The sequence below is a fragment of the Pygoscelis adeliae genome, unplaced genomic scaffold (assembly GCF_000699105.1).
Source record: "Pygoscelis adeliae isolate BGI_AS28 unplaced genomic scaffold, ASM69910v1 Scaffold97, whole genome shotgun sequence".
NCBI lineage: Eukaryota > Metazoa > Chordata > Aves > Sphenisciformes > Spheniscidae > Pygoscelis > Pygoscelis adeliae.
The window spans coordinates 56,780-67,748 of NW_008825152.1; the positions used below are offsets into that span (position 1 = coordinate 56,780).

The window sequence follows — 10,969 nt, forward strand, 5'->3', positions numbered from 1 at the left end:
TCCCCCAGCCAGCACCATGCCCCCCCCCCAGCTCCCCTTTGTTCCCATGGTGCCGGGCCCCCGCCTGAGGAGGGCACCGTGGCCGTCATGGTGCGTGTGCGGCCCCCTGCCCCCTGCGAGCGAGAGCGGGCCGCGCACCCCGTCCTGCGCGTCGTCGACCAGCACATCCTCGTCTTCGACCCTGAGGAGCGCGGCGACCACCCTGGCGGTGTGCTGCCTGCCCGCGGGCCCAAGCACCAGGGCAAGGACCTGAAGTTCATCTTTGACCGGGTTTTTGGGGAGGGGGCCACGCAGGAGGAGGTGTTCCAGCACACCACCCGTGAGGGTTTGGACAGCGTCCTCAATGGCTACAACTGCTCCGGTAAGACCTGGCGAGCACCTTCGATCCCTGCAGGAGCTCCTGCCCCATCTGCTCCCGGGGTGGGTGGGCTCAGTGGAGCTGTGGATTTATTTTGAAAGCCCCCAAGCAGCTGGGGAGAGGGGGGACACAACAGCAACACAAGAACAAATAGCCTTAAACTTGTTGGTGGCACCCAGCTGGGGCGATTGCAAGTGTGGTCAGGAGAGGGACGTTCCTGATATGGAAATGTCATCTAATCTTGGCAGGTAAACGAGGGGAAGTGAAACATGAAGTGGTCTAATAGAATCACAGAACGGTTTGGGTTGGAAGGGACCTTGAAAGATCATCCAGTCCAACCCCCTGCCTTGGGCAGGGACATCTGTCACCAGACCAGGTTGCTCAAAGCCCCGACCAGCCTGACCTTGAACACTTCCAGGGATGGGGCATCCACAGCTTCTCTGGGCAACCTGTTCCAGGGTTTCATCATGCAACCTGTGCCAGTGCCTCACCACCCTCATCGTAAAATATTTCTTTCTTATGTCCAATCTAAACCTGCCCTCTGTCAGTTTAAAACCATTGCCCCTTGTCCTGTCACTACAGGCCCTGGTAAAAAGTCTCTCTCTCTTTCTTGTAAGCCCCTTTTAATACTGAGCAGCTGCAAGAAGGTCTCCCCGGAGCCTTCTCTTCTCCCGGCTGAACAACCCCAACTCGCTCAGCCTTTCTCCATAGCAGAGCTGTTCCAGCCCTTGGATCATTTTCTGGGCCCTCTCTGACAGGTCCATGTCTGTCTTGTACTGGGGTCCCCAGAGCTGGACCGGGTGGGGTCTCATCCCCTCTCTTGTTGGAGGGGGTTTGTGGAGCAGGTGGGGAGAGACCTGGCTGGGCTGGAAGAGCAGATGAGCAGGAACAGTGTGAAGTTTAACAAGATGATTACAAAGTCCTGCACCTGGGGTGGAATAACCCAGGAGCCCAGTACAGGCTGGGATCTGTGTGGCTGGGGAGCAGCCTCGCTGGGAGGGACCTGGAGGTCCTGCTGGGCAACGGCCTGAATGGGAGTCAGCAGTGTGCCGCGGCAGCAGCGAAGGCAAGTTGGATTTGGGGCTGCATCCACAGGGGCATTTCTAGCTCAGACAGAGATGTGGTCATCCCACCCAGTGCTGTGTCCAGCTCCGGTCCCTGCAAGTCAAGAAGGGTGTGGACAGAGTGGAGACTTTCCAAAGGAGGGCCATGGAGATGATCTGAGGGCTGGAGAATCTGCCCTAGGAGGAAAGGCTGAAGGAGTTGGGTCTCTTCTCCCTGGAGAAGAGAAGACTCGGGGGGGAACCTCATCAGTTTTTGAGTACTTAAAGGGCAGCTACAGAGAGGATGGAGGCTCTCTTGCCACAAGGAAAAGACAAGGGGCAACAGGTACGTGTGGCACCGGGAGAGGTTTCATTCCAATGTAAGACATTTTTTACAGTGAGAACATTCACTGGAGCAACCTCCCTGGGGACGTGGCGGAGTCCCCACAGCTGGAGGTGTTCCAGACACCACTGGACAGGGTGTGAGAACTTCATCTGGGTTCCCTTTCCCACGAAAGCTTGGACTAGATGATCTCTCCAGGTCCCTCCCAGCCTGGGCTGTTCTGTGGTTCTGCGATAACAGGGGCTGCAACAGTGCTCGGTGCTTTAGGAGGCATGATGTAGAGGATGGAGGTGGGCACTGGGGTAGAAAACGAGGCTGGGCAGGTGATTTCCAGGCATTTCGAGGGATGAGGATCGCTTGTTCTCTGCTCTCCTGGGGGAGGAAGGATGGGAAGAAATCAGGTGGATCCATGGCACAAAGAGCACCTTGGTTTCACCATACCTTCCTAGCCTGAATCACCGTAATGGGCAGAGCTTCAGGAGGATGCTGAGTTTTGGAGCAGGATCTGGGGTGAAGCAGACACATCTTGGGGTGCTTTGGGGGCTGCTGTGCCCCTCACGAGCATCTCCCAGGCTGGCAGTGCCGTAAAGCTGGGTCTGAAAGCCGCAGACCCTCGTGCCGTTCTCAGGCTGTCAGCAGACGAGCGGCTTAACGAGCACATCACTTCTGCGAGGCAGGCACTGAGCGGGAGACGACTGCTCTCCTGTCTAATCATGCGCTGGGCCGGGCACTGGGACCGGAGGATGCTATTCCTGGCTCTCCGGCATGCTCTGCGAGCTGCTGAAGGCTGCCTCTGTCACCGTGCCCACCTGGCAGGCACGTCTCGTATCTCTATCTGCATAAAATAACTCCAGGATCCTCAAATGAGAGTCACGAAGCACCGAGTGCTGCTAATGGGGAGAAGGGCTGAGGCTCTCTAGATTAGTGTGTCCTGCTCTGATGGTGATGCTTCAAAGAGGGTGTTGAAAGATGGGGGGGAAATGAGATGAATTACAAGGTCTGGAAGAAGAAATGCCTTCTGGTAAGAGACGGGGGAACGGGGCTGCTCAGCTTGTTAAAGGGAAGGTTCAGGGGTGACTGAGCACCTAAGCAGGTGATGGTTTGGGGACTCGTTTTGTCTGTGTCTGCTAAATTAGAGAGGCTGAAAAGAGGAAAAAAAATTGCACTAAAGGATAGTGCAGCCAGCACAGAGGGTAATTAGCTTTGCCTTGTCTCAGCAAAGCCTGTGAGCGACCCCCGCTGCAGGGGTTGCTGCGGGAAGCTTTCCTCTCCAGCAAGGAGTGGATGTTACGCTGCTCCTGTTAATTAATGAATGTTTCAACCATCCACTCTTTCTCCTCCCAGTGTTTGCTTACGGCGCGACGGGAGCAGGAAAAACCTACACCATGCTGGGCTCGGAGAAAAGCCCCGGCATCATGTACCTCACCATGGTGGAGCTGTACAAGAGGATTGAGGCCAGAAAGGAGGAGAAGAGCTGCGAGGTCCTAGTCTCCTACCAGGAGGTACTCTACAGCCGAGCCATGTCCCCTCCTGCCTCTGGGTCACCGTTGCTAAGATTTGGGGTTGATCTGGACCCTGTAGTGCCACGCTCAGGGTACTTGCTGGGCTGCCAGCTGTGCCCGGTGTCCCCTTAGAGCCCAACTGGAAGCATGCTCACCCACCCAGTTCAGTGAACTGGTGCTGCTGGTTTCTCCCATCTGGAGTCGGGGAATTTTCTCTTCCTTGCTGTGGTCCACACAGCACTGAGGGCTTCCTGGCTTTGGAGGAGCGGTGGCGCAGTGACTTGCCAGTAAAGCCCTCCCAGGCTGTCCTCTGCATTTAGAGCACCGTCAGGTGCTCTTGGTGTAACAAGGTCCCGGAGGTGGTGTTGGGGGACACACACGGTTGTGCGTGACCCTGGCGTACAAAGCTCCTCTCCCTGCTCACTGCTGGGGAACTAAACCTCAGCCTTACATCGCGTTCCCTGCACCAGGTGTACAATGAACAGATTCACGACCTGCTGGAGCCCAAGGGCCCTCTGGCCATCCGGGAGGATCCCGAGAAAGGAGTTGTGGTTCAGGGTCTCTCTTTCCACCAGGTGAGTATAAAAATGGGCACAAGGTCTGGGCAACGCTGCACCTACACCAGTTCTGAAAGCAGATGCGTGTCCTGGGGACACGGGTGCGTGTGAAGACACGGGAGCGCTGTCTGTGGAGCTCCTGGCTGGCAGCAAACGTGACCCCGAGCTGAAACGAGACCCACAGAGTTGTGTGATCTCTCAGCCTGAGTTGCTGTGGCTGCTTGGTGTTGGGTTGTCTCAGTGCCTGCGTACAGGGTGCGCTGATACCTCCCCTCTGCCTGTTCTCTCCCAGCCTGCGTCGGCAGAGCAGCTCCTGGAGATGTTGGCCAACGGCAACAAAAACCGGACACAGCATCCCACTGATGCCAATGCCACCTCCTCCCGCTCGCATGCCATCTTCCAGGTGAGGGCTGGTGGTTGTGGTATCGCTCAGGATCTGTGCCGAAAAGGGGGCTAGGGAGCAAGCCCATGCCAGGACCAGCATCGTGGGGTTCCTGGTGTGCCATGGGGAAAATCAGGGTGGTCGTGGCCCCAAAAAGAGGTATGGGGCTGGGCAGGCCACTAGCCAGTGCTGCAGCAGGACAGCATGTACTGGTCATGCTAGTGGCCACATCTCCTGGACAGCCCTGTACTCCCAGCTTGCTGTTACGTCTCCCAAAGGTTGAAATTTCACTTTGTGCTTTTGACTCTTGTCGACTTAGCGTGTGGGAGCCGTACCTAAAACCTGACCCAGAGCAAAGGGGGACGATTATCGCTGGCTTCTGCTTGTGCCTCCCCCCAGGTGCCGCGGGCAGGCTGTCTCCTCCATCGTGTCCCCCTTGGCACTGCACCAGGAATTACACTCCCCCAGGGATCTGTAAATTTGCCCCCCCCCCTTGGTTTCTCAGTGCTCTCCCATGCAAACCTGCCAGTTGATTTCAATTCCAGCCAGGCCCTTCCCTGAATTAGCAGGGCCGTCACGGCTGCGTGGGGAGACGGAGGGCTCTAACCGTAATTTCAGTCTGAACCTGGTGCCTTGCCCGTTACTGCTTGCAGGGGGGAAGTCCAGGTGTCTGGATCCTTTCCCAGCCAGCTTCCCAGCTGGGCTTGTCAGTGGGTGCTGGATTCCTGCCTGCCGCGAATCCATTAACTGTGCTGGAAATCTGCCCTTCCCGCTGCTGGCTCTGTCTCCCGGCAGGCAAACCGCGGTCTGGTGAGGATGCAGGACCGGTTACCGGCCTCCAGCATCTCCGTGGCACCTCCAGTCCATGCAGGAGTTGCTGCTGGGGGGCTGAGGTTGTTATAGAGCAGTGGGGGAAGCGTTTGCTTCTTCTGGGAGATCTTTAGGGATGCAGAAGGGGAAGTTACGGAGCGATGCTACCAGGTGAGTCTCAGTGGCTCTGTTCCTCCTTGCCCGCACCAGCCGGGAACTGGGCTTGGCACCGAAAAAGCCCTGACTGGATGCCTCCCTGGGGGCACTGCGAGATTGTGTCTGGGGGCTTGCAGCCCCTGTTGGCGTCTGAGTTTGCTGGCAGAATCCACAGTTAGAGTCGGGGCTGGGACTGCCACCACGTGTGAGCGCTTTCCAGGTCGTGCCAGGGCTCTGGTTTGGCGTGTCGCCCTTCGGGGACCCGACCAGCTGTACCCTGCTCGCTCACCGAGCGTAGGAGATGCTGATTATTTTCCGTAGCTCTGTCACTTCTTGGGAGATCCCTTCCGTGGTTTTGCTACTCGTGTCACTGCCGAGTTTTTGGCTTGTCTTCTCGGCGTGCTAGGCTCCTCTTTTTCCCCCTGCTTGATCTCACGGCCTGTGTGATCCTCTTCCACATCCTTTTATAAACATTGAAACTGGTGATGCTGGCTCCAGCCAGCAACCCTGTGTGCCTTGTTGAGCTGCAGCCTCACCGGTCTCTGCCCTTGCAGATCTATGTGAAGCAGCAGGACCGCATTGGTGGCCTCACTCAGGATCTGCAAGTGGCCAAGATGAGCTTGATCGACCTGGCAGGCTCGGAGCGAGCTTCAGTCACCAACACCAAGGGAGAGCGGCTCCGGGAGGGTGCCAACATCAACCGCTCGCTGCTGGCCCTCATCAATGTCATCAATGCACTGGCTGATGCAAAGGTAATGCCGGGGTGGGTGAATGTGAGGGGTGTCCTCAAGTGGTGGTCTAGCTGGTGCAGTGAGGAAGGCAGCCTGGGCTGGGCTCTGAAAGGTGCTGTGGGACGAGCGTGGCCATCCCCCGGCGACACAGGATTCGGAGCTGAGCGCACAAGGGCCAAGAGCTGAGCAGACTCTTGATCTCTTGGTACAGAGCAAGAAAACCCACATCCCATACCGGGACAGCAAGCTCACACGCTTGCTGAAGGATTCCATTGGCGGTAACTGCCGTACCATCATGATTGCTGCCGTGAGTCCCTCCGTGCTGGCCTACGAGGACACCTACAACACGCTCAAGTACGCCAACCGGGCCAAGGAGATCAAGCTGTCGGTGAGGACCTCGCGTTACGACAGTGATCTGCCGTGTGTTTGGGAGCTGCTGGGGATGTCTGGGAAGGAGCCTGGTGCATGGTGGGGTAGATTAGTGGGTGCCTCCCTTCTCCAGCTTGAGTTTTCCAGCTCTGGGGTGCTGATCTGGGCAGAAAGCAGCTGATGAAGCTCCAAACACTGTGTACTAAAGCTCTTCTGCTAAAGCTCCTCAGCCCAGAGCCCAAAAAGGCTTGTGACTGGGACAGGGGGTCCCTGAGCACAGATCACGTCCACTGCAGCCACCCTGGGGACCCTGGAGGAGGCTGTTAGCTGCGCTGCTCTAGTGTTGGGAGGGGGGTACCTGCTGCCCCAGTGCTTCTTTTAACCTCTCCCTCGTCCCTGTCTCTGCAGCTGAAGAGCAATGTGCTCAGCTTCGACTGCCACATTAGTAAATACGCTGTGATCTGTGAGCAGCTGAAAGCGGAGGTGAGATGCTGGTGGGGAGGGCAGGGCTCTGTCTTCAGCTGTGGTTTGCTTGGGACGTGGACCTCTGAGCTCCTGGGGGCTGTAAAACCGTCTGAGCAACAGATGATCCTTCCTCACAGGTGGCAGATCTGCGGGCAAAGCTCCGTGCCTACGAGGACGCTGCCCGGGAGGCAGAGAACCAGGCGCTGGGGCCGCTGGCTCCCCTCAGCTCGAGCCTAGTGGCGCTGCCCAGGTGAGGCTGGTGGGGAGGAGGGACAGAGCTTGGTGTGACCTCCTGCTGTCCCCCGTGTCAAGGAGCCTGCGGGGTTTTAGTGCCGGTCGGAGCCTAGGTGTCTGTCAGAAAGCAGATGAGCTTCTCTGCTGGTGTGCGCCATCATCTCGACTGTGGCTGGGTGTGGTAATGAACCTGACGGACCATGGCCTTTGCAACCCAGCTTCCCTTGGTGCTTGCACGCTAAATCTGTTTGATCCATCCCAAAACTTCTTATGCAAAACGACAGCTTCACCAGAGGATCTGTGGCTCAGCGGCTTCTTCTCTGGCTTCTGTAGATTGGAGGAAGCTGTCCCAAAGACGTGCTTGGCCCTGGATGATCAGAGGGAGACCGATGGAGAGCAGCAGGAGCTGGAAGATGGATGGCCTGTTCAGATGCAGCTGGAATCAGAGGAGGTGGTGAGATAAGGGGTGGGCAGCACGGGAGGGCTTGGCATGATGAGCAGGGCCCAAAGAGGCTGGGGGGCTCAAATACCCTTGTGGGGTACACTAGGCATGCTGGGAGAGGGCAGGAGCTCAGCCGGGCTGTGGGGTCCTGGCTCAGCATGTGCTGGGCTGTGGATCGTTAGCAAAACCCCTTAACTTCCCAGCTAACAGGGAATTTGGGGACAAAACAGCTCAAACATGGGCTAATCCTGGGCTTTTGGGTGATTGCTCCAGGCTCCAGAGGAAATGCCTCCCAGCAGCCCCGGAGCAACCCACCAGACAGATGTCCAGCTGGAACCGAAGAAACCAAGCTGCCTTCTACAGGGGTTGTCTGGCAGCCAGAGAGAGACGTGAGTGTCCTCGTGCTGTCCCCATGTGCTACTTCCTCTTGTTTGCCTATGGAGGACGAGTTGTCCACCCTCCTGTGTTGCATGCAGCCATCCTTGGGATGGTCTAGATGGATGTAGGACCAGGTCTTTGCTTGCAGATGATTGCCTGCCCTGTAAAATAAGGGATTTGGCTCCTGGGGATCTAATCCCATGGTATAATCTCTCCTGGAAATGCCAGCAATGAAGGTTTCCAGGCACAGCAACTGCGTGAGCCTTAAATGTGTGTTGTTAGTCCTGAAATTACCTCCGCAAAGTCTTTCCTCCTGCCTCGGCTCCCCCAGGTCCTGCCCTGGCAGGGCTCCCATGGCACCATCTGCTGATGTCTCTGCCCCAAGCATCTTGGCAGAATGAACCTCTTTAGAGAGGTCTCTTGAGGGACGCTGGCCTTGACGTGTGCCTGGATCTCTGTCTGCCTCTAGCCGAGCTAACGAGTGTCTGAGGCCCAGCAAAAAGTCTGTGGATGCCATTTGGTCGCTTGTAACCAACAGGTGAACACACAACTCGCAGCTGAGGTTCTCCAGTAAGATATTTACAGCTTGGGTATCTCACAGCTTCAAGGTTTGCCTCTCTTTCCCCAAAACTCTGCTAACAGGCTCTGCCCCACCCGAGGAGGTGTCTCAGAGGTGATGCTGGTGGTGCTGAGCTCTGGTACTGGTGCCACTGGCTCAAGCTCACCTGCTAAATGGTTCTTGGGTCTGTCTCTCTGTCCCAGGCTTGTAGCTGCTATCCTGAGCGTTGCCCGAAAGCAGTATTCCCTCCTGAAGGCTGCCAACCTCTTAACTCCTGACATGGTCTCTGAATTTGAGGAACTGGAGCGCCTGGTCCATCAGGAGGCTGGTGTAAGCCTGGAGCAAGTCAAGTCCCCAGACACACCCGCAAAGGTCAGCGGGGCCACCCCAGCCCCGAGGATGCAGCAGGGCTGTGACGGTGAGGATTTGGGATAGTTGGTGCTGTTCCCTCTCCTTTGTCTCGGCATGCGCTGGAGGAACCGGTGGTAGCTGGGGGCAGCTCCCAGCTGTGGGCACAGGGCAGAGAGAAGTTTCTCCTGATGTTGTGGCCAGCGGGGCACGCCGAGAGCAGCTCCAGCCTCACTTTGTAGAGCGTTTCAGGCTAGCCAGCATCTCTGGCAGCCCGGGGCACGGCAGGAGCCGTGAGCAGCCCTTGTCTCTGGGGAGCTCAGCATGCTTGTGCAAGTCAGCTTAAATGTGAGTGATACTTCTGCTTCAGGAGACCAAAGCAGCAGTTCTGATCCTAACTTTCTCTTGTCTTGTTTGCTCCTCCATGGTACGTTTGCCCAAGTCAGCCCGGCTGTAGCCTCCCAGCTGGCAGCCTGCGTCTGACCAGGGCTGAGCTCTTCCTCCTCATCCTCAGTGCCAAGGCCGAACCTGATGGTGAAGCTGTGGGCTCTGCAGACCCTGTTTTCCAGGGACAGACTGGGCATTGCCACGGGACACTTGCTTTGGGACCAGTCTGGTGCCTTGAGGCTGGCAAGGCGCAGGATTATTTGTGCTGGCTCTTTTCCTCCGGGTTTAACACGGTTTGATGGAAACACCTGCTGACAAACGGCTGCTGTAGGGCTCGCTGGGCAGATCTCTGCTGAGCTGTGACGGGGGACAGAGGGGGATGCCCCGGGGTTTGCGGGTGCCTGGAAACTGCGGACAGGGAGGTGACTTTCTTCTCTGCTCCTTTATCAGAGGTGTCTGTCACCGTGCCCAGTGCTCCTGTGACGAGCACCGCCCCGCAGTGCTTGCAGCAGCTCGCTCCGCTCTCTGGTCCCACACCAATGGCTCCCAGCCCGATTAAGAAGAGGAGGAGGTCGGAGATGAACAGTGCTTCCCAGTCAGGAACTCCCTGCAGCCTCAAAATGCAGATGAAATGCCAGCGGAGAGGTGGGAAAGAAGCAGAGACTCCCAGGGCGACGCAGAGCCTAGGCACCCCCTGTCTCAAAGCAGCAGCCCAGGCACTCCCTGTCTCGCCGGTGCCATCGTGTTGCACCCCCAAAATCTGTCCACTGACTGTCACCAAAAGCCGCGTGCCCCTGGCGGTGTCGGCTGCCCAGAACTGCTGCACCCTGCCTGCCCTGCCTGTCCACGACCTGAATGTGACTTTTGAGATCTGCGAGGACAGCAGTTCACTCGGCGTGGCTGAACCAGCTGCCTTCAGCCTGCCTGAATTCCCTGTCTGGGAGAATGTCCAGAGCCTCCTAAACAAGCAGGAGGGCCCCTTTGTGCCCAAGTAAGTGCTGCCCTGGATGGGTTACCCGTGTTTTTGGCGATTCTCCTCTCTGTGGTCTTGCTGTCTGGGTGAATCCTTTGTGGATCACTGCAGCTCTGCTAAGGGGGGAGACTGGGCAGAAGACCCTCGGCCTGGGGACGGGCAGCCAGCGGGCCGAGCTCGTGTGTGAATCGCTTGCAAAGATATAAAAAGCATTCCAAGGAAATCTATTTCTTCTCCTTTTTGCGCTGGGACATCCTCCAGATGGCTTCTGGAGCCCCGAGTGCTGGTTGGGAAGCAGGTGGGGCATCGCCTCTCCTCCCAGAGGGGTTGGAGTGAGGGTCGGGACTGCACGCTGGGGGTTTTTCATTTGGTGGGGTTGTTTGGTTGGTTTTTGGTTGGTTTTTTTGTTATTGCTGGTGCTTCAAAGAGGCTCTGGCTTTTGCAGAGCTGCGTGAATTTGTGCGGCCATCCAAAAACAGAGATTGGCACGCCCTTGGTAATGCAGGACACCCTTAGGTCTCCCTATCTCCTCCTATAGCTCTAGGAAATCCTATAGAGGGTAACTGGGGAAACTGAGGTACAGGGGAACGGCCCAACCACCTTAGGGAACAGCAGTACCCGGCCGGCTGCCACCTCCTGCACGGATCTCCTGAGGATTTATCCCTGTTTGAATCATTTTCCCCTACAAAACTGGACAGGTTTCCTGTTCCCTGCAGGTGGATGGCGTTGGCCCGGTTGCCTCCCAGCCTTGTGAGAGTGGGTGGTCAGGATCCGGCCCTGACACTAACCCTCTTTTCCTTGGCTGCAGAGCCTGCGTCTCAGTGTTTGCTGTGAGGGGTTCCTCCATCCCCAAGCCCTCCTCGGTTTCCAAAGCATCTGCGCAGAAGCGGAGGCGACTGGAGAGGTGAGACAGCCGCCGGGACCCCGTGCCC

General features: G+C 57.3%; 1 protein-coding gene across 1 annotated transcript in view; it reads left to right on the forward strand.

Moving 5' to 3' along the window:
- Window positions 1-87: 87 nt before the first annotated feature.
- The window catches only part of KIF18B (kinesin family member 18B), a gene marked incomplete at its 3' end in the record, with an annotated part of 11,168 nt that continues 286 nt past the window's right edge, over window positions 88-10,969 (forward strand). Inside the window, exons 1-14 of the mRNA XM_009328397.1 lie at window positions 88-361; window positions 3,089-3,246; window positions 3,717-3,821; window positions 4,096-4,206; window positions 5,706-5,903; window positions 6,094-6,270; window positions 6,660-6,734; window positions 6,854-6,966; window positions 7,284-7,401; window positions 7,666-7,781; window positions 8,533-8,747; window positions 9,120-9,130; window positions 9,517-10,055; window positions 10,846-10,941. Of these exons, the coding sequence (XP_009326672.1) occupies window positions 88-361; window positions 3,089-3,246; window positions 3,717-3,821; window positions 4,096-4,206; window positions 5,706-5,903; window positions 6,094-6,270; window positions 6,660-6,734; window positions 6,854-6,966; window positions 7,284-7,401; window positions 7,666-7,781; window positions 8,533-8,747; window positions 9,120-9,130; window positions 9,517-10,055; window positions 10,846-10,941 (2,306 nt within the window). The remainder of the gene's footprint in view (window positions 362-3,088; window positions 3,247-3,716; window positions 3,822-4,095; window positions 4,207-5,705; window positions 5,904-6,093; window positions 6,271-6,659; window positions 6,735-6,853; window positions 6,967-7,283; window positions 7,402-7,665; window positions 7,782-8,532; window positions 8,748-9,119; window positions 9,131-9,516; window positions 10,056-10,845; window positions 10,942-10,969) is intronic.